General features: G+C 42.4%; 1 protein-coding gene across 1 annotated transcript in view; it reads left to right on the top strand.

Moving 5' to 3' along the window:
• LOC124555885 (delta(14)-sterol reductase LBR-like) overlaps window positions 1-23,762 on the top strand; it is a 241,770-nt gene that overhangs the window by 183,794 nt on the left and 34,214 nt on the right. Inside the window, exon 14 of the mRNA XM_047129946.1 lies at window positions 9,789-9,966. Within this exon, the coding sequence (XP_046985902.1) occupies window positions 9,789-9,966 (178 nt within the window). The remainder of the gene's footprint in view (window positions 1-9,788; window positions 9,967-23,762) is intronic.

Here is a 23,762-nt window from a genome sequence, read left to right as displayed (position 1 = left end):
AGGCTGTAGATCGCTCCAGAGGTGACCTGGTTTGTAACTAATTAAGCTTGTAGTATGAATTAAAAATTTAATTGTAGTTATATCAAATAATCTAGCTCGCTTGTTTGTTAAGTATTGCTTGAGGTAGTTGCTTTTTGGTTAGGTTTTATGAAATTAGATAGAAAATGGCAGTCTCTGGTATTAGAGACAGCAAAGTGGAAATGTGAGGAGGTGAAAGTAATGAACATAGTTACTTTAGCATTAGAAATCTTTAGAACACTGTTCATAATATAATAAGTAGAATTGTGTGGAACTAACACAGTTCATTTTATTATCTGGGTAACAGATGGTAATGTATGACTGTATTGATAGATACGTGGCACTATTCTACAGCCAAGGTAATGAAACTACCACTACCAGTAGTAGTAGTATGTACGTACAATGGTCTTGAGGCTTCAGTTTTTGCTTATGGTGCAGCTATGAACTCTCTCGTACACACTTGAAACTACTGAAAACATTGGAATGTGTCTGAGAAAACTGTATAGGTCAGGCTGTTCAAACTGTTCTCCGTGAGCATGAGTGTTTGCAAGTGCCAAGTCATATGATCATGTTGGCAACAACCCAAATCCCTGACTGCCTTCAAGTGAGCTGTTTGTATACCCTTTCCTACCTCTCCCCTGGCTGCCCGTGGGCAAGCACTTGACCTGTAACTGCCTGGTGTAGGTTGTACACTGCTGTTAGTGGAAAATGCAGTATTCATTGTTAATTGTCTCAGGGAAATAAAATGTAATCCCTAGATCACTTCTGGCACAAAACACACTCAAAATTCAGTAGTGCGCAAAATCTCATCACAAAAATAATTTTTTAAATGGTATTACAGCAGCTGTAGGAAGAGGAATAAAGAATTGTTTCTGTTGCAGGTAATGCAAAACTGTTTATGCTTGTGAACCTGCAGCCATGGATTAGTGGCATTGCTATACTTCTAGGGTGACACAGGGCTGTGTATTGGAATACCTACCGGAACATTGAAGTGAGATATCCATCGATATTTATCAGGCAGACTTGCAAACAACACCCTGTGGCACTCCAGACCGGATATTGTGTTGAGCTACTATTATTCCATTGAATGCAAGTCCTTTGTTGTTCAAAATCAAATCATGCGGGAGAGGTACAGTGGGAAAACAGCAAAGGAGCTGCTACTCCAGGAGACAGTGTTGAACATAATATCTGGCAGAAGCTTCAGTCAGCATTTCGCATGAAGCTTGCTTGTTACTGGTGATCTTAGCAGCTGTTTGGGAAGGGGGTGCTGGTAACTCGTGACCAGATTACAAGAGCTCATAACTGAGGTGACTCAAGCAAACTCATAGTGGAAGGGAAATGAGAGTAGTGTCATAATAACTTATCTGCAGTGAAAACTGCATGCATGATAAGTACACATTTAATGAATACATTATTTCATCATCATAACAGTATCATCTTTGAATTTTCTTCCCCTCTTGCTTACAGACATCATAGAGTCAGAAAATAGCCACACTTTTTGTTCATTTAGCATGTGACTAGCAGCCAAATTTTTGTCTTCTGTACTCATACTCAATTTATAAAGTACTTTCATGTCTATTAAGTGGAGGAAATTATTTTCTTTAGCTTAATATGGGACTGAGGTAACTTAAATAAGACAGTAAGCATCAGTTTTTATTTTTGTAGCTCACCACTGCTCACTAACTATAACAGAAGTGAAAGTGAACTTAGGTGCTCTCATTTCATATGATTGTAAGACTGAACAAGGAAGACTTCAGGAAAATCCGGTAACATTGGTTTTGGCATCTCATTCATCTGACATTAAATGACACACATTCCTAATAAAATTAAACAACTACTAGCTTGAATATATACCAACTAGAAACGTGCTCGCTTACTCTGGGGTTGTCCAGTAGAATGTACATCTCTGTTAACTTTTGTAGAATGTCCTTGATCATCATAGCACTGTGACAAACAGCACTTGATTATCAATGAGTCTTTCGAACACAATGGATACTTACAGGCTCACTGTGCCAAATGCCTATCACTGGCTCTTACCCCATCATACCTTGTGGCCATAATAGTCCAGTCAAATAGCAGATATACCTTGCAAAAGGTGGGATAGAAGAGTTTATTTTTTCAACTCGTTCATATGGCTGGAAAGATTAGAAAACAGAGTTTTACCAACAAAATTTCGCTTGGGAAAACTTTCTGCAGTCAAAAAACTTGGAAAATTTCGGACTTTTTTCAGTTTTTCAAAATACCTCAGTTTTTTTGCTCCTATCGCTTTAACGTCTATTTCCTTTTTTAAAGAGCACAAAATTCTCTACAAATTTGATTCTTGCCATTTTTTTTCTACTCCCAATATCTAAGGCGCTACAGTGCCTCAAAAAATACCAATTATTCAAATTTTGAGCATAGTGGCAAGACTGCTTATTTTTGAACACTTTTTTCAGTTTCTGTTTGTGTAGTATAAATACATTATACATCATGTTATATGTTGGAATTTACCACCTCACTTTCAGGTATTCAATTTCTCTGTATGCAACATGAGGATTGCTGAGCACCCAACTATTGTCATTCTTACATCACTACCTGAAGTTCACTATGGGCCACCTCGGCCCTGGTATTTGTAAAACTATAAATATAAAAATACATCATTAAGACACACACACACACACACACACACACACACACACACACACACACACACACACACACACACACACACACACAAACAAAATAAATTGTCTCAGGATACTGAACTATTATTAGCTGCAATAGCCAACCTAATTAGGTAGGTAATTATTCTTGTGTATAAAAGCCACACAGTTGACATTAAAAATAAGTAGCTTTATTACAATTAAAATGAATTGTCAGTTACTAAAAAATGTTGACAGTTCTGGGTATGTAATACTTGTAATATCGCACTTTAGCGCACTTGAGACAGATATGAGCATCACTTCAACGTTTTGATGGGCCAGGTTCCTCAGTTTCACCAGAAATTCCTTGAGTTACATATTCAGGGTCTGTACATAGAGTTGATCCCAGATTGACCTCTTCTTTAAACAGCGAGTCAGCCTCAGCAGGTTTGTTGATTTCATCAGCGGTTTCCTCGACATCCTCCATAACATCATCTTCACTGTCTTCATATAAAAATTTTGGCACGTTTTCACAGTTGACCCCAATACATTTATTGCAAATTGAAGAACATTTCAAACCCGCTTTTCTGCAGGCGCACGCTCCGCCACAGTTCAGCTTGCATGAGCATGAAACAATGTGAAGAAGTGCTTCAGGTGCTATATCTTGGCTCATTATAACGGACATTGGACTGTGAACACTGTGATTCCAGCCCCATTTCTCAGGAGGTTTCCAGTTTCCCATCCAACTTTGGACTTGTTGGTAAGTCCGCAATGAATGATGTTGTGCAGTTGTGTAGGTGGCAACCGTGCAAGATTCAGTTTGCTTTTTGTGGCAGACTTGGCGAATAGCTGGTACCGCAAATGGTCTAGTGTGTGGGAACTGCTGACACCTCCACTATAAAATGCGATAGTAACCTGTTCTCCTGCTGTTATTATTTCTTCACGGGTAGCATGTGGTTTATTGAACGTGCAAAGCGCTGAGGTTGGGTGTTCATTTTTCGCAACAATATTACAGCACTTAATTTTTCCTTGACCAAAAAAGCGGATGTTGTATCACATCCGCTAAAAGTGTGAGTGAACAGAATATATTCACTGTCAAACTTGTAAGATGCAGCGGAAAACCACTTGTCTTCCGCATTTCCCCTTCCTGGCTTTAAGAAAAATGAGTTTTCAGTGCCTTGCCCCAAACCGGTCATGAGCACAAGCAGGTCAACATCATCTCCTACAATGACAACACTTCCAAAATCTTTGGTTCTTGAAATGGCAGATGCTACAATCATAACATCAGCATCTTCTTGCACCTGGTGCACTTCAATGCTACACTCCAGAAATTCCTTTTTAAGAAGTGTGATCAAACGAATCTAGCTTCATTCGTTGTACAAGAACTTGTCCTGAGGGACTTGGTTCACCATCTCTTATTCAACCACAACGTCAATCGAAGAATGTTTTTTGGACCTACAAATTCTCTCAGCACTCTTTGTGCTACATTTGTCTCCCTCACATGGATACCCATCAAATACAACAGCAAATTCAGATCAAAAATTGACGTTGCAGGTAAGAAACATAGCTTTGGGCTATTGACTTGAAGCAAACATTTCGAGTCTAAATTACTTTGTGGATAAGGTACTCTCCATCAATGACAAAAAATTTACCCGGTCCACCTGACTTCACATCTTCCACTGGAACGAAGGCACTGTAGAATGAAGATTTTGTTCCTTTTCGCATGCCTTTTTCTGAGAATAGGGACATTGGGTAAGGAGCAAGTTCATATTTCAGAAAGGCTTTTAACTCTTCTTCACTTTGTTTCATTAAGCACTTCCTTTGGAAAAGAGTTAAAGGATCAACAGGAGTAATTTTAGTGCTCCCAGCTTTTACAGAATTGAATGCAGAAAGGAGAGTCACAACTTTATCTTTTCTACGGAACTTTACATCGTGGAAATTGTCACCAACTATTCTTTTCATGCTTTTTTCCCCCTCTTCGTGACACATATGACAATTAACATCCTCCGTTCCGACAACACCACTGCTGATAGATGTTATAAAATCACTTTCAGGGAAGGCAGGGTGCACTGAAAAGCAATCATGCAGCTTACGCAAGTCTATGCCACCTCGTTCGATGCGACAACTTTTTGCATCTACATGCTGGTCTGATGTTACTGCGCTCACTTCGCAATACGACTCAATTTCTTCACAAATGTTCTGCATGTGAATCATACCCAATGTCCATCTGGTTAATACACTATCCGTAATTCCTCGGCCAGAAGTAAGTCCTCCAGAACTCTTCATGGTTCTCATCAATGTTTGTTCTATAGTCATGTCAGAAGCAACCCCTGTCCAATACTTTTCTGATCGCCGGATTGTAAAATGTGCTTTCGGTGTGAACTTCTCATATTCTGATAAATCCATTTTTTCCTCGAGTCTCAACATATCCTGTAAGTAGAGGTGGCCACTTTTAGCATACATAAAATGTCCAGCTGAATGGAAGTAGGGAAGCATTTTTCGCATGCTTTCAAGATGAAGTTTCCAATTGCCTGATCGATCCGCTTCAATAAATTGTTTCATGAGAGTGACCATCTTTTAGTACTGAACCCATAATTTTGCTGTGGGTCTCTTACTTTCAATCATTTTCAGGGCAGTTACAAAATTTTTTATGACTTGTTCCCTGAGAACACTGGTATCCTGGCCAACTGACAGTTCTGACTCACCACAAGGAGAAGACAAGTTATTCAGTATCCCACGTTCATCTTCTGTTAGCTCAATGTGATCCCACACTTGACAGACCAAAGCAAGGTGACACAATAAATGCGCTCGCACAGCCGTGGAATATGCATGTCCTGACAAAATCTATTCAACGCTGTTTTCAGTGAATATTACACCAAATAAGTCCTTCAATCCACTTCCACCCATGATCATACCGATACATCCCATGAACGACATAAGGAAATGGAAACCTCCAAGTTGGACCTCCACATTATGCAATTCAGGAAGGTCAATCTCCACAATATCCCTTTCCTTCCAATACAGCGGCTGATCAAATGTGACAAAGCATGTAGTCTGATTATGTCTTTTACATGCATCTCTAGCTGTCATCAGAGCAGTATATATGGCATCATAATGGCTTGGTGATGAATTAAGAAATGGAAGACACTTTATTTTAGAACGTTCATATTCTTTGCCTGCCGTCGAGCGTTGCATGTAACCATTCCATCCTGAAACAACTGAATTCTGAGACCATTTACAATATAACCACGTAATTTCCGCTGTTGAGATGACCATCTCACCTTTTGCAGGAGCAATTATGTCCAAATCTTCAATTTTTATAGCCTTCAGCCCTCCAACTTGTGTTCTGTGGAATGTCTGTATGTCATTTTTTCTGGCTTCACTAACAAGTTGAGCTGAGGGATGATGATTCAACTTTTTAATATTTTTCTGAGGAAGCAATGCATCATGAGGAGTAACACACATTATACCTCCTATTGCATGAAGAGTACCAGTTCCATCTAGGGTGTTTACATTGAAATCGGCATTATCAAACACAAATTGGCAAAATGTGTCCCTTCGTTGTCAAGCTGAAGGATTGAAGACACTTCCAATAGGGCAGCTTCCGTATAAGATGCTGCAAAGCCAAGGGAAGACAAAACCTGGATGAGATATTTTGAGCCAAACTTCTGGTACAAGTATGCACTAATAGCAGTCAAAAGTGATGAAATAAATGAACGTGGCCTCGCAGCACTTATGAGTGCATGAGCAAGAGAAACACATATTTTCCCCCATTTTCTGGGAGGCCGCTTGTGTTTCAAAATTATAGTTTCAAAGAGCAATCTTACAGATTCTGGTATGACAGACTCTACATCTCATAAAAAATTATCAGAGGGAGGGTACTGTTTTACATCGTACACTACAGATCTTATATAATCTAATATGATATTTGCAGCTGCTTTGACGATTCGTAGTCTTTCTTGCTGAGGATCTGAATTTCTTTTGGTGTACCAATTTTCACTGAGTAGTTGGTGCCCAACATTCTTGAAACATACGACTGCTGGCTTTGAAGCTGTTTCAGCTACCACCACATCATCACCATATTTCTGGAAAAGGCGAGCCTTGACAGTTCGAATATCAGGACAAGGTGATGTGGGTATTTGCTCTAACAGATCGTCCATAGAAAACTGATATTCTTCCGTATTGGTTTCCAGGTAGGCAGATATAGCCTCCATGCCTTCATCTACTTGTGTTGCAGGTCTGTAACCTCGTTTCTGTCCAGTAGCTGAAACACGGTGAAAGAACTTTCTGTAGCAAAATCTGTGGTACCACCCATCTGCAGCAACCAAATCATTTACATTTTGAATCCGCTCTATCACTTGTTGACCAAATTAATCAGCATGTCGTTTAGCCTGTTCTAATACTGTCGATTGCACTTCCAATTTCATTACTTTGTAAACAAAATTTCGTTTGGCATATGGCAATCTTAACTGCTTGGTTAAAAAGTTGCCAAAATTCCCTTTTGCACATAAGAAGCATTTCTCTTTGAAATTGAACTGACCTTTTTCTTGCGACCAATGTAGCACGCCTGTTGGTTCCTGAGGATGTTGAAGGCTAACTGCTATCATTCTCTCATCAATGTACTTCTTGTAGCATGCTTCATGCACCATCACTTACTGAGCGTTTTCAAAAAACGGGTGTGAGCAGACTCCCTGTGTTTAGCACTACAATCGATAAGTGTGCTCAGTCCTTTCTTTTTCACATTGCGTCCACCACTCACCACAGTTTTTTCGCAAAAAAATGGTTCAAATGGCTCTGAGCACTATGGGACTTAACTTCTGAGGTCATCAGTCCCCTAGAACTTAGAGCTACTTAAACCTAACTAACCTAATGACATCACACACATCCATGCCCGAGGCAGTATTCATTTTTTCGCAAATGAATCACAAATTCATGTCAGTCGTACTCATTTTCAGCACCACAACTGAATGGAAGCGACTCCAAACTGTAGGACCCTTATTGTTGTGTGCTAATAGCTGTCAGCGCACTGTGGACAATCACCACAGATAATCGCCTTCTGCCTGCCAAAGAATAAGTGCGCTTTTGTGCGCTAAAGAACAATTCCTACATACTTTTTCTTATAACTGATCATTAACGTCAATCAAGTGTAGAAAATGTACGGCACCTGCATACAGTCGTATTACATATTGTTACACAAATAAACTTCACGCAATCCGACGTGAATGTGTTCGTAGCTACTGAATATGATGCTGTTTGTCCTGGCCCTGCAGCAGAGTGAGATGGTAAATTCGAATGAATAACATGATGAGTAATATGTTTATACTACACAAATAGAAACTGAAATAACAGTGTTCAAAAATTAGGTAATTTGCCACTTTGCTCGAAATTTGAAAAATTGGTATTTTTTGACACGCTGTAGCGTGTTAGATACTGGGAGGGGGGGAATCAAATATGTAGAGAAAAAAAATCAAATTTGTAGAGAATTTTGTGCTCTTTAAAAAAGAAAATAGACGTCATAGCAATAGGAGCAAATGAAACTGAGATATTTTGAAAGAACTGAAAAAAGTCCAAAATTTTCGAAGTTTTTTGACTGCAGAAAGTTTTCCCAAGAGAAATGTTGTTGGCAAAACTTGGTTTTCTAACCATTCCAACAATATGAACGAGTTAAAAAAAATAAAATCTTCTACCCCACCTTTTGCAAGGTAAAGGCTTTTTTTTCTGACAGTTTCACTGGACTATAAGTGTGACACAGCAGCTCCAAGCTTACAGATGATTCCAAAAACCAAGATGACCAACTCGTCTGGCAGACATTTAGTGATCTATAACTTTATTTCACTGCTGGATTAACATATTGGATATTACTTAACACACAACGAGTACTGTGTGCCAGTCATCTCTTCTTCATGTGTAGTTGGGACATCTTGTTTATTGCCACTGATAGACTTGAACTTTTGTTGTCTTGTGACTTGATATCTGCATGATGTGTTATTGGGGCTTTTGTAATGTACTCTCTGCTTACACTGCTTGCAGTTTACTCGAAGAATGACTCTACAAGCTTAGATAATTAAGGTATTGCTGCTGCATAATAGCATGAGGAGTGGTGTTCAAGCTTTTCCTCGTGACAGACTCTTTGATTTGGAGAGACCTTACTTCAGACTCAAACTACAAATCATTTCCAGTTTATTTCAGTTTGCAACTACATGTGTTGACTGTGCTTGTTCAACACAAGTTTCAAGTGCTTGTACACACCTGTAGAAAGTTTCATGGCCAGCAGTGTACTTTATAGTTACATGGATTTCAGTAATACTCCCCTGTGGAAGTTTTGATTGGTTGAAAATTTCAGTAAACAAATAATAGCACTTTTTGTAGTATTTTCCAAATGCCAGATTAACAAACTGTGTATCTGCTACACTGAACAGCATGGTTGTGGATTTCTTGTGCTATGCTATTCTTGAAGCAGACACGCCAAGAGTCATACTGTTTAAGAAAATCAGATGATAGGAAAAGTACATCATTGTCAAGAAAGTACATCTCTTAATCACTGTGTAAAGGAAATAATACTGGATTTGAAATCACATTTTTCTAATGAACATTGATGTAAATAAATAAGCTTTCTCATGTTTGGAATTCCTGTCAGATTAAGACAGTGGACCTGACTGACTCAAACCTGATCCCTTGCCTTTCTTTGGTTGTTCTTATATCAGCTGAGCTATCCAGGCATGCATAATGTTGGTGAGTGTGTCAGTCTCCCAGTACCTTTATACTTTTACTTGATGAAGCTTTCTTGGTTTTTCACACTTCAGTTCTATTTTTATATTCTAAGCTTACCCTCATAACTTTTTTTAGTTTTTCATGTGATTATTTCCTTTTCTGTGTTACATTTTGAAAACAGTAGTATCAATTCTAAACATGTGTCTGATGTATAAGGTGCAAGGTTTATATACTGATTTTTATGAATTAGTAACTAAAATAGTTGAAAAATCCAGATGTGATGTGCACATAATAAGTCTTTTACATTATATAATACTTTGTAAATATTTTAGGGGTTTAGCAGGGAGCACTTGCAAAGGGATTACCTTGTTGCATTTTGAGCAATGTCTTTGTAATTGTATATAAATTCATTAACTTGCTCTTTTCATTGTCTATCAGGTACCGGACCCAACAAAATTTGAAGTATTGTTTCAAATGCAGCTTGTACTGATTCCTCAAGTGGCTGTTGGAATAATAATGCTTATAATTTTCCAAGCTTTACTTAGCATTGTGCCTATTGGCAAAGTTGTCAGTGGACCTCTGACTAAGCTTGGGATTTTGAAAATGCGGTGTAATGGTAAGCTATCAAGAAATTTTGGAGAGGACAGCTTCCAAAGTGTGTGTACTTCATTAATGAGCTTTCTCCTGCTAGGATTACTTTTAATACCTGCACTGTTATCTTCAGGGGTATAATCACAGATGAAATCACTTTGATATTTTGCTTTCTTTAAGTCAACAGATTAAGTTCTCAGGTATGCATGTCTAATTTTTTTCTTGGAACCTATCTGTTTATAGTAGTGTGATAGATCAACTGATCAGCATTTCTTAACAAACACCTGTGACACTTTTTCTTCACGGATTTGCTTGGAGCATTATGGGTAGTAGAGGAAACCCAATCAGCAAAAATAATAGGATACCAATTTTCATGATCACTTTTTTGTATCAAACGGTACAGAGTAGTCTTTTCTTTAATTTCTTATCAAATATCTCTCTGTTTAATTTTATAACTCTTCGATTTTAGTATGAGTAGACATACGGAACTTGTGCGATGCATGAATCTGTCAGATAGCTGTTTCTGACAGCCACAATGCCTCGATATACAGAAAATCTTATCTTGCAGCTAATTATATAGTTGTAGATTGTGATAGTAGTGTCATTTTAGTGGTATCCTAAATTTCTGCTGTGGGGGGGGATCTGTGGAACACCACAATGTAGTAGACAGTATAATATAGCCTCACCAAGCAAAGGGGCACATTGATTAAGACACTGGACTCCTATTTGGGAGGATAACAGAGCGAATGATCAGCTATCCAGTTTTAGATTTTCTGTGCTGTACCATGAAATTGATATTAAATCCTATCTGACCCTTTCCTTTTTACGTTAAGGCCAGGTTGCCTGTGGTTATAGTCATAATGTCACCATTCCACCTGTCTCCTACTGGTCCCCTGTACACACACACACACACACACACACACACACACACACACACACACACACACCTTATGAATGACAGTCATTAGGTCCAAACACCCCTGCACCCCCTCTTGACCTGCTAAATATGTCATATTGTATTTACCTGGGCTTTTAATAATGTTGTTATGTCTAAGAATAGTTATGCCAGTTGTTATCATTATGGTAGATGTGAATGTCCAGGTATGTACCTATGGATAAGATACCCTGATCAGCCAGAACATTGTGACCACTGACCTACTGTCGATATAAAGAATGTAACAGCATAATGAAAAGGATAGTTGCTGCTCACAATATAGCAGAGATGCCGAGTCGCAGAAAGGCACAACGAAAAGACTGACAGAAAGTTAACTTTCAACCAAGAAGGCCATTGTCAAAAATACACACACACACACACACACACACACACACACACACACACACACGCGCGCGCGCGACCACAGTCTCTGGCGACTGGCTCCAGATGCTAGAAACAGTGGTCATGTGTGAGTTGTGTTAGTAGTGTGTGTGTGTGCGTGTGTATGTTGTCTATGAATTAATAGTATAGAATATTAATAGTATAGTCTTTACGCTTGCCAAAAAACAAAAAATCCCAAAGTAACTGCCAGGGGCCAAGATTAAGTCATTTTAGATACTATCATTGAGAATCCAATTGTGTCAACTACAGAAATGGGCAGAAACTTCCATCTGGCAGTGAGTGGAGTAACTGGCCTCTGACACTTTCCTGTTGCTGGTTTCCATCACCCAAAGCCTGGAATTAAACTAGCCATTACATCTCTTCAGCAAGAATCTCACATAGTCTGCTTGTGTCTGTGTATGTGCGGATGGATATGAGTGTGTGTGCGAGTTTATACCTGTCCTTTTTTCCCCCTAAGGTAAGTCTTTCCGCTCCCGGGATTGGAATGACTCCTTACCCTCTCCCTTAAAACCCACATCCTTTCGTCTTTCCCTCTCCTTCCCTCTTTCCTGATGAGGCAACAGTTTGTTGCGAAAGCGTGAATTTTGTGTGTATGTTTGTGTTTGTTTGTGTGTCTATCGACGTGCCAGCGCTTTCGTTTGGTAAGTCACATCATCTTTGTTTTTAGGAATATGAATGTTGTCTATTTTTGACAAAGGCCTTGTTGGCCGAAAGCTAACTTTCTGACAGTCTTTCTATTATGCCTTTCTGTGGCTCAGCATCTCCGCTATACGGTGAGTAGCAACTATGCTTTTCATTATATTGTTACATTCCATCCTGGATTCTCCATTGTTTGTAGAATGGGAAAGGCGCATTATCTATCTGAGTTTGACCGAGGCCAGATTGTGATGGCGTAGCATGAGAATTTCGGAAACTGCATGACCTGTCAGTTGTTCAAGGAGCACTGTGGTGAGTGTCTTTAACACATTGCGAAGCCAAGCTGCCTCTGGATCACGAGGTCCCGGGTTTGATTCCCGGCTGTGTTGGGGGTTTTCTCTGCCTGTCGACTGGGTGTTTGTGTTGTCCTCATCGTTTCATCATCATCATCATCATCATCATCATCATCATCATTATCATCATTTGTGACAGTGGCTGGATCTGAATAAAAATTAGAGTGTGTAAAAATTATGAATTTGTACAGGTGCTGATGACTGCGCAGTTGAGTGTCCCACAAACCAATCATAATCATCATCATCATCATCATCATCATCGAGAAGGCAAGGTGAAACTATGTCCAGACGCAATGTGTTTGGGCAGGCACTCCTCATTACAGGTGTTAGATGTTGTAGGCTGGTAAAACAGGACAGACGGCAAACTGTAGTCGAACTAACATCAGCCTTTAATGCCAGGCAGAGTACCAGTATGCCTGAACACACAGTGCGTCAAACGCCTCCGCAGCCGATGACCCATGCATGTGCCAGTGTGAACACCAAGACATGGGCAACTATGACTGAAATGGGCACATGACCATTGGCACTGGACGTTGATGCAGTGGTAGGGCGTTGCATGGTCTGATGAATCCTGATACCTTTTTCATCATGCCAATGGGAGGATGCAAATCCATCTTCTTCCAGGGTAACAACTTGACACCAGTGCTGTAGGATAGAGACAAGCTTTTAGCGGCTTCATTGTGCTCTGGGGAACATTCATTTGGTCATCCATGGGTCCAGTGGAATTCGTGCAAGGCACCAAGATGGTGAAGGAGTATCGTACATTGGTTCCAGACCACGTACAACCCTTCATGGCGTCATGTTTCCCAACTGCAGTGGCATTTCTCAACAAGAATATGTGCCATGTCCAGAGGCCAGGAGTGTGATAGAGTGGTTTGAGGAACACAAAGGTGAGTTCCAATTGATGTGCTGGCTGCCCAACTCACCAGATCAGAACCCTATTGAACACATCTGGGCTGTGATTGAAAGAGGCATCAGAGCTCATCACACCCCATCTCTTCCCAGAATTTACGAGGATTAGCCAACTTGTGTGTGTGTGTGTGTGTGTGTGTGTGTGTGTGTGTGTGTGTGTGTGTGTGTGTGTGTGTGTATGTATGTGTGTGTGTGCGTGCGCGTGCATGTGCGCCCAGATGTGACACCAACTCCCTCCAGCAATCTTTCAGGGCCTCACTGCTTCCATGTTCCATGCCATGATGCATCTCCACTGTTATCTGTGCCAAAGGTGGACATACTGCCTATTAGGTAAATTTTCATAAATGTTCTGGCTGATCAGTGTAAGTTTAATGATTAAGTATGGCAGGCAGGCAGGCACAGCGTGGATACTTGTTTCTGGATTTGGGCTTCAGCACTACATATAACAACAAGACTATTTATATTATGACTGTAGCACAACTCAACAAACTGAAAGTGTTCTAAGAACAAAACTGCTCATAGCACAGTAAATGGTAGTTTTCATTAATCATCAAAATTAGTGTCAGCTGTGGTGCTCAACCTGATCCGAGAAGTACCTAATAAAATTTCTTGTTGTAATTGACAAACCTCTAAAGGGAATCAATGAAGGGATGAATACCGTTAATAGATAAGTCCTTCTAATTATTTCGCTAAATATTTCTGGCATCATTTACTTCATATTCAATTGTAGTGTATATAACCCTAATTGATGCATGAATTCTGCATATAATGAGATGATGGTTCACCTACTTGTTTTCTGAACCTCTTAAATGTGCATGTGTGTCCACCAGAAAGTTGTGATATTGTCACAACTATATACCAGTGTTAATGAAGCAGATTACTGACAAAAGGAAATATCCACAGTTGTCAGGGTGTTACACAGAGCATGAAGAGTCAATGATAATTATTTATCCAATGCTCAACCCACTGTTGCTATAGATCTATAGTATTTTGTTCAGCAAGACCTTCGTACTTGAAAAGAATATATGAAGATAGAAACTTTGGGTGACTTTTAACTTGCACTTTACATCTAAAACTGTTTATGTTGTTGGCAGTAGAGATGTCCCTAGTGCAGCTAGCGTATTTGTTACTCGGTGAGCTGCAAGGTGAGAGTGTAGTAACACAGCAATAACAAGTGTTTGCATTCTCTGTATTCTACCGCCACAATCAAAAATAGCTTTTGGTGACAATTGTCTGTAATTTCATCTGTGGATAGTCCTCCTTGCTGGGATTTATGAGTAAATATGATCTGCACAAGTGCGTTATTCCTGTATTGCAGTAAAAGATTTCTTCAAGTATTATTACCTTTGAATTATGTCAGCAGCTCTATCAGGATGATTATTTCAATGGGGAGGTGTTCTTTTCAAATCATTGTGAATATAGGGTTGTTTGATCACTTGTATTCCAGAAACAATTGGTGTCTTGGAAGCAACTGTAAAAGTGTGGGTAAGAAGATATCAGCAAGAGGGTGAAGGAAGTCTTTACGCTTGCCAAAAAAACAAAAAATCCCAAAGTAACTGCCAGGGGCCAAGATTAAGTCATTTTAGATACTATCATTGAGAATCCAATTGTGTCAACTACAGAAATGGGCAGAAATTTCCATCTGGCAGTGAGTGAAGTAACTGGCCTCTGACACTTTCATGTTGCTGGTTTCCATCACCCAAAGCCTGGAATTAAACTGGCCATTACATCTCTTCAGCAAGAATCTCACATAGTGTTTGACCTCCAGTTCCTCCCAGCTGGTAAAGACTTTTAGGACATTGTAGTATGGTTTGACAGAAATGTTTCATATTTTTATACTCATCTGGGCCTGCTGTATCGCATGTTCAGGTATGTTATTTCGTGTTCATGTGAGAATGACAGACCATCTCTGAGGACCTGATAACACTCACTTTCCTCCAAATTGCTAAGTGGTCATAGTGCAAAGTAGAAGGATAAGCTTTTCTGTTTGGGATTGACTGCCTAAATTTCATCAAGGATGGATGTGGAGGAATGCACCCATATGTTAGAAGAGTGTATGTTATCATTTGTCCCTGATTGTTTGAGACAGTGATCTGCAGCAAGTGTGTACTAGTGGTATTCTTTGGAATAGTGTTCTTTTATATGTGGTAGAGTGTTAGGACATGTCAAAATATTTGTAGCTGTGTATAGTTCAGAATTACTTTCGTAGCTATTAAGGTGGTAATGGGGAGAGGCCCACGAGGAAGGCATGACCTGCATTCAACCTGTCCCATGAGCTGTCCCTGTAGCTACAGCAACCACTTTCAGTTGCCAGATTTTCAACCCCCACCATTATAACACTTCGTGCTTGTATTATGTGGTAGTGCCAGGCAGTTTGCTATCTTGTGGGATTGTTCGTAGTGCACTGAGATTTTGTTTCCCTTGTCTAACAGTTGTTATCTGTTGTTACACTGCTGTGAGATGCTGAAAAATCTTGGAAGCGAATTCATCAAATGTTAAATGTAAGTACACTCTGAGAAAGGCGCCTTGCGACAGTTGCTGAAACGTTGGAATTTTATAGTTGACAATGAGGTCTCAAACCCAGAATAATTTTACTGACTGTCTCATCAAATGTTGTTGGGGGGGAAGTGTTGAATGTCACTCTCTTGGCTTGGAGATTGCCGTATGAGGTCAGTTGAGAGAAAGGGTTTGTGTGTTATGTGCCTGCACCATCAACATTTGTTTTTGATAATGCTCTCATCCATTGTGTTGTTATGGACAAGATGCCTACCATGCCAGAGCCAAAGTAGGAGTCGACTAGCCTTTGTGTCATCAACACTTGAAGTAAGTGTTAAAATCTAAAAGGCTCTGATATCCTGCCATAAAACACAGATCCCCATATGCTAAATCGACAAGCTGGCAAAGACATACTGGCCGTACAGTAACTAGTCTGCCATGTTGTCATAGCCATTTCAACCCAATAGAATTTATACAGACACATATTAAAGATTACATTTCCAGCAATTAAAAAATTCTGTCTGCAGTCGAGGCCCTCTGCATTGAAGCTGTTAGGAAAGTCACCCCTGATGACTGGAAGAAAGTAGTCAAGTCACACACAGCACATCATGGAAAAGCGAGGCAGGATGAAATTAATAAAAGTAAAATAAGTGTTCATTATTGGAAACGATCATGTTGCTAAACAACAGCAGTGACAGTGTCACTTCAGATGTCTACAATAGTGATGAGAGTAACATTAGTAGAATTTTTCATTGTCATAAAAATTTTGCACAGACATATTCAGCTGGTGTGTGTGTGTGTGTGTGTGTGTGTGTGTGTGTGTGTGTGTGTGTGTTGTGGGGTGGGGGCTGGGTTAAGTACCTGTTGCAACAGTGTCAAGATGAGTTGAGTGTTCATTGACCTCGTTGCAGGTCAGGAAAGCGTTGCAGCATGGTTTCCAGGGCAGCTGGTATATAGAGCTGGGTTGCTGGCCATTGCAGATTCAGAGAGGCAGTAAGTTTATTGATCAGAATTTGTGCAGCAATCAAAGGCTTTGTCTTGCTGCAGTTAGTGTTCAGCGCTATGACTGGTCCTGGATGGTGGTGCTTTCTTAGCTCAGCACACTGCAGCAGGATGCAGCCAGTGCACAGAGCTGCCAGGCCAGACTTGCATGTCATAGTGTAGAAGCCAAGTCAGCTCCTTGACAGGAGCACCATTTCACACACATGTGTGACCAGTCAACAGCTTGTGGTGGGGCTGGTGCAGGAGGCACTCAAGCCAACTGTTGACCAAGGACCCACGATGAAGGATGCAGTGTGAGCAGTCCACGGATGCAAGCCTGCGGCAGCAGAGCGTGTACACGCAGAGTAGGTGGCAGTTCAGCAGCAAGCAGGTGCAGGTGGTGGCTGAGTGTGGGTTGCAAACCATGGACCCCCAGATAGGTGCCCACAAGTTCATTAAAGTCGGCCAGTAAATGGCTCCCAACTGGAAGGCACCATTTCAGCTTCTGGCAGCAAAAGGACAAGGCCCAGCATACAGGTCAGCATCTCATGGAGGCAGTATCAAGAAGTAGATTGAATAACCCACATTGGGTCAATGACTGGTGGGAGTTGTACTTCTCAGAGCTGGCTGCACACAATTACAGATACTTCATAGCTTGAGTGGGTGATATTTATGGCCGTTCGACCTGCCCTGTTGTGGTAGTACATCAGTTTTTACTCTAAAGACCATGGCAGTGACACAGAGCCATATGTGGACAGGGTGTAATCCAGCTGACCACTGCGACAGTCTGGCCCTCATCCTGTTTGTGTTGACAATGTTCCAGCCTCAGCAGCAGGCTGCGGGGCTAGTCGAAAGGCACCCAGACTTGCTTTGGTGCCAGGGCAGAGACTAAACCCTCGCAATACCAAGAGGGGGGGGGGGGGGGCGGTACTTTATGCCCACCTTTTGAAAATATTGAAATCTACTCAGGTACTTTATTTTTTCAAGTTTTGTAAAAATATTTATTGTGTTTATGAAGTGTTCTTCCAGATTCTATGATTGTTTTATGTTTTTTGTTTAAGCTTAATCAGAAAATTTAAATTTAAGAGAGGTGGTCATAAAGTCTCCCCCCACTTGGTAATAGATGTGACTTCCCACAATGGTCATCTTACTCCACAAATAATAGCATTACATGACCTTAGAACAAATGGACATTATATTTCTCTTGGTTGACAGCAGCAATGGTCTCAACAATAATTTCTTTCCCTTTGGTTCTGTATTGTTTCCTGTTCAATGGTACTTAGTCCAGTGTTAGATACAACTCTGATTGAAAATGTATCGACAGTCACTTACTGACAGAGAAATATCACAGATTTTGGAAGAATCTACAGATTCTCAAATTGAATTTGATGAAACTGAAGATGTTGTGAGTGAACCTAAAGAGGAATGTCTTGTGCACAAAGATGTGGACAGTGATAGAGTACCTACAGATGCTGAAGATGATACCTGGGCATCTGAAACTGATGATGACACAGCTTTTGAGGTTAGTGACAAGTATATGACAAGTACTGGAAAAATTTATAGCTTGAAACCTCCTCACATTAGAAGATGAGTAGCACAAAATGATGTGTTGGTAAATGTGCCAACACCTTGTAGATAGAGGAGGCCTAAATGCACGCTATATAACGCAGACGGGCGTGAATTCTGGAACAGGATAAGTATGCAGCTCCTCGAATACTTATCTTTTATTCTTCGATGTGAATACAGCATTCTTGATGAGACATTTCATACGATAACTATCAAACTATGTAAGGCTAATGGCGCCTTGCTAGGTCGTAGCCATGAACTTAGCTGAAGGCTATTCTAACTGTCTCTCGGCAAATGAGAGAAAGGCTTCGTCAGTGTAGTCGCTAGCAAAGTCGTCGTACAACTGGGGCGAGTGCTAGTCCGTATCTCGAGACCTGCCTTGTGGTGGCGCTCGGTCTGCGATCACACAGTGGCGACACGCGGGTCCGACATGTACTAAATGGACCGCGGCCGATTTAAGCTACCACCTAGCAAGTGTGGTGTCTGGCGGTGACACCACATTCCTCCCCCGCAAATCGGCGAACGGTCGTGTTATAAGGCTTCCGCCCGCCGTGGGGAGGACCCCATGTTGACGTATGCGATGAGGTGGGGAGCCTAACAACAGGCGAGGCTGTGCCACCCGCACCTGGCCATTCGGTCCGAGGGGAGCTAGGAAACGCCTGAAAACCTAGTCCAGGGTGCACGTCAACATGCGGCGTATGCGCCCGTAAAGAGACAGGAGGGGCCGAAGGGTCAACCTCCATTGCGTCGGGGTATCCGACGCGTGAAGACGCCATGTGGTCCGGAGAGGGCAAGAGTTCCATGGCGGAGGACGGCTGGTCACGGGAAGCGATCGGCGGCGCGTGACCCAGGGAGGCGCTTGGCGGCTGCAGCGAAGCATCGAATGCGGGCGGCGGCGGCGGGAGAACAGGCGGCGGCGGCAGCGGCGCGTCACCATGGGGCAAAATGGAAGGCATCGTCGGTAACACCTGGGGATGAGGCGAGCCAGTAGATGGGTCCCCAGGGCGCTGACCGGACGGCACCGTCGCTGAAAGCAGACGGCGAGCAGCAGGACCCGTGCGACGTCAGAGGCGCAGCTGATTGAGATGCCGACGCACCTCACCAGAGGCCCCCAAAACCAAATACATCGCGCGGCCGAGGCAGCGAAGAATGCGCCCTGCGAGCCAACGCCGTGAACCTCGATAGTTGCGATAAAATACAACGTCGCCTGGAGCAAAAGCAGAAGTCTGCCGCTGCACAGGAACCTGATGCGGCAGGTGCAGCAAAGACATCAAGGTTCGATGAGGACGACCGTGGAGCAACTCAAGTGGCGAGCGACCATCTCGGGGCTGAGAGCGATACGACGACAAAAAGGGCAACAACGCGTCCTCCCGAGAATGCGACTCTTTCAACTTTAACATCTGTGACTTGAAAGTCCGGACCAATCGTTCAGCGGCACCGTTGGACTGAGGCGAAAACGGCGCGGATGTCAGATGTTGATTACCATTGGCCTGGCAGAATGACTGAAATTCTGCGGACATGAATTGTGGGCCATTGTCGGAAACAATAGTCTGCGGAAGACCTTCAATGCAAAAGATGGCAGACAACGCTTGGATGGTGGCAGAGGACGTCGTGGAAGACATCCGGACAACAAAAGGAAAATTACTGAAGGCATCTACCAGAACCAACCATCGAGCATTCCAGAATGGACCAGCAAAATCGATGTGCAAGCGTTGCCAAGGGGAAGTGGCTTTTGGCCATGCAAAGACTTTCCGCGGCGGTGCGGATTGTTGTTCGGCACACGCCAAGCAAGAAGAACAGATAGTCGTAATCGCAACATCGATTCCGAACCAAGTACAGTGCTGACGAGCAAGTTGTTTCGTTCGCACTATACCCCAATGTCCTTGGTGAAGAAGCCGTAAAACAGAGGACTGTAACGAACGTGGGACCACAACTCTGGACTGATCATTATCAGAACGCAACAACAAAACACCACGTCGTACAAAAAGTCTCTCCTTATGAGCAAAAAATCGGCGAACCAACGGATCCTCGATCCGAGACTTTGACAAAGGCCATTGCATAGCAACAAAACGCAAAACGGTAGCAAGGACCGGGTCAGCAGCTGTGGCTGTAGCTACTCGACGAAAATCAATCGGAAACGATTCGACCACTTCATCGGTTTCCGAATCAATGAACATGCAAGCAAGTTCGGAAGAATCGAATGCTTTATCCTCAGCAACAGGCAAACGGGACAACGCATCGGCGTTTCCGTGCTTAGCAGTGGACCGATACAAGATATCGTAGCGGTACTGCGAGAGGAAAATAGACCAGCGAATGAATTTCTGCGCTGTACGTGGAGGTACAGGCTTGTTCGGATGAAAAAGCGACGTCAAAGGTTTGTGGTCTGTGATGATGGTAAAGTGACGACCATACAAGAAATCATGGAACTTAGTAACACCAAACACGAGAGCAAAAGCTTCTTTCTCTATCTGTGAGTAATTTCTTTGCGCAGACAAGAGCAATTTTGACGCAAAGGCAATATGGCGCTCATATGAGCCAACTTTGTGTGCAAGCACAGCACCGATCCCGAAATCCGATGCATCTACCATCAACAAAAGGGGTTTCTGGGGATCGAATGGCGGAAGGCAAGTATTTGAAAGCAACGCCGATTTCAACTGGCGAAAGGCGCGTTTGCATTCCGTCGTCCAGACGAACGCAACACCTGTACGGCGTAAGCGATGAAGCGGAGCTGAAATCGAAAAGGCATTGCGCACATTCACGCACACCTTGTGATGCGAAATCGTTTAATGTTCTTGCGACCTCATCACGCAATGCGTGGGGAACATTGCGCTCTCGGAAAAATTTCGGTTGCGCGTTTACTTTCAGTTCCAAATGTGCTTCATAGTTCTTAGCGCAACCAAGGCCCGGTGCAATTATGTCTGCAAATTCTTCACACAGACGAGAAACACTGTCTGAAGGCACAGTCTGATTCACTGATAGGACCTGATTTACAATAGACAAGTTGAACAACTGAAATAAATCTAAACCAAACAAGTTCACTGCAGTAGAGGAACGAAGAACGTAACATGACAAGTTTTGTTTGTCCCTTGTATGTTGCAAGAAGAGTGCACTGTCCTAACACAGGGATGAGCTGTCCTGAATAACTTTTTAACTGAACATGTGCGGCACGCAACGGAGCTTTGCCCAGTTGTTTGTACGTGTCGTGATTGAGCAATGAAACTGCAGCTCCGGTATCGAGCTGGAATGGTATGACCTTGCCATTAAAGTCCAATTCTACAAAAAGTTTATTGTCCTGCTGACGACAAGAGCGACTGTTTTGTGCAATTTGAACAGACACTGGTACAGAATCACTTGCTAATTGACGTGATTTCCGGCAACGTCGACGCACACTTTTAGTGGGACGAACACAGTCACTGTTAGAAAGAGTGGCACTGGGCGGAGTGGAGTTACCTACATGAATGTCCATGGGGGAAGGTCCACGAGCCTGAGTGTCCTTGGTTCGATTCCGGCGCGAAGCAAAAGGCCTGGAATTGTTGTGATTGTCTGATCTGAGCTTTTTCTGGCAAACACTTTGAACATGTCCTTTCTTTTGACAGAAAAAGCAAATAGCTTGGCGTGACAGGCAATTTTCACGCGAATGTCTAGTAGCACACCGCGGGCATGATTTCACTGCATTTGTGTGCTGGCGCGGCACAACTGGTTTATAGCGTGGCGGCAGCTGTGCTGACGTGTGCGAGGGCAGTTTACCGGGCCGTGCTGTGCGCCTGGCGGGCCGGTTAATGTTACACACGGCTGGCGAAGTTGCAAATGATTCCTGAGCAAAGTCAAGCGTGTCTTGTCTATCCAATATGTCTATCACTTGTTGAAGGGAGGGATTAACTAGTTTCAAAATTTGTTCCCGTATGCGAACATCAGAAACGTTCTGTGAAATTGCATCACGTACCATTGTATCTGAATAAGGAAGGCCACAGTCACATTCAAACGCACAATCCCTAGTAAGGCCTTGCAAAGTTGCAACCCACTCCCGATTAGTTTGACCGGCCGTACGTTTTGTATGAAAGAACGTATACCTTTTTGCAACTATATTAACTGTTTCCTTGAAATAGGCGTCCAATGCCGACAAAATTTCTTCGTAGGACAGAGTTGCTACGTCGCGTCGGGGAAACAATTTCACTATCACACGGTACGTTTGCACGCCTACACACGCCAATAAATGAGGCTGCCGCTCGTTACCTTGAATTCTGTAGGCGGCGAGATGAAATCCAAACTGGCGTGACCATTCCGTCCAGGATTCCACGTCTGGGTCGTAGGGCCTAAAAGGCGGTGCAACTGCATGTTGTGGCTGCGGGAGCGATGAAGCGGCGGCCGCCGCATCGGTTTGAATGGCACGTTGACCCTGGACGAGCTGTCCAAGGGCATGCAATAACGCCTGCATCTGCTGATTCTGCAAGCGATAAAATTCGGACAGTACATCTGGAGATAGTGGCGAAGCCATGACACAAGTAAATGTAAGCAATTAGAAAGAGCAAGACCCTTTCCCTCGTCGCCAATGATGTGTTGGTAAATGTGCCAACACCTTGTAGATAGAGGAGGCCTAAATGCACGCTATCTAACGCAGACGGGCGTGAATTCTGGAACAGGATAAGTAGTGAATTCTCATAAGAAAAGTATGCAGCTCCTCGAATACTTATCTTTTATTCTTTGATGTGAATACAGCATTCTTGATGAGACATTTCATACGATAACTATCAAACTATGTAAGGCTAATGGCGCCTTGCTAGGTCGTAGCCATGAACTTAGCTGAAGGCTATTCTAACTGTCTCTCGGCAAATGAGAGAAAGGCTTCGTCAGTGTAGTCGCTAGCAAAGTCGTCGTACAACTGGGGCGAGTGCTAGTCCGTATCTCGAGACCTGCCTTGTGGTGGCGCTCGGTCTGCGATCACACAGTGGCGACACGCGGGTCCGACATGTACTAAATGGACCGCGGCCAATTTAAGTTACCACCTAGCAAGTGTGGTGTCTGGCGGTGACACCACACAAAACATAGTGACAGAAAGAGAAGGCATAGGGGACGTAAGTAAAGTAGAACAACAAGAGAATCATTTGAAAAGTTTTTGTCTCCAGAAATTGTCACCATCATAATAAAGCATACCAATGAAGAGGCATTGAGGCAGAAAATATCCAAGACACACAGACTTGAATTCATGGCATATGTAGGGCTACTTATTATGGGGAACGAAAACAACAGTAAGTCATCTGTTACAGATTTATGGTCCTACACTTTAGGAAGATTTGTTTATACTGCTACCATGAGCCGAACCAGATTCCAGCAGCTTACTAAAATAGTAAGATTTGATGACTGAGAGTCGCAAAGCGATTGCAGAAAACGTGGTAAGTTTGCTGCAATACGAGAAGTTTTTGATAAAATGAATGAATTACTGCCAAAATATTATTCTTTTGGGATGCACACTGTTATTGATGAAATGTTGTTATTGTTCTGTGGCAGGTGTCTGTTCAAAATCTTCTTGAAGGAAAAACCCGG

Source organism: Schistocerca americana, chromosome X (assembly GCF_021461395.2).
Source record: "Schistocerca americana isolate TAMUIC-IGC-003095 chromosome X, iqSchAmer2.1, whole genome shotgun sequence".
Taxonomy (NCBI): Eukaryota; Metazoa; Arthropoda; class Insecta; order Orthoptera; family Acrididae; genus Schistocerca; species Schistocerca americana.
Note: the sequence above shows the minus strand (reverse complement) of the source record. Positions and strands in the feature narration are given on the sequence as shown.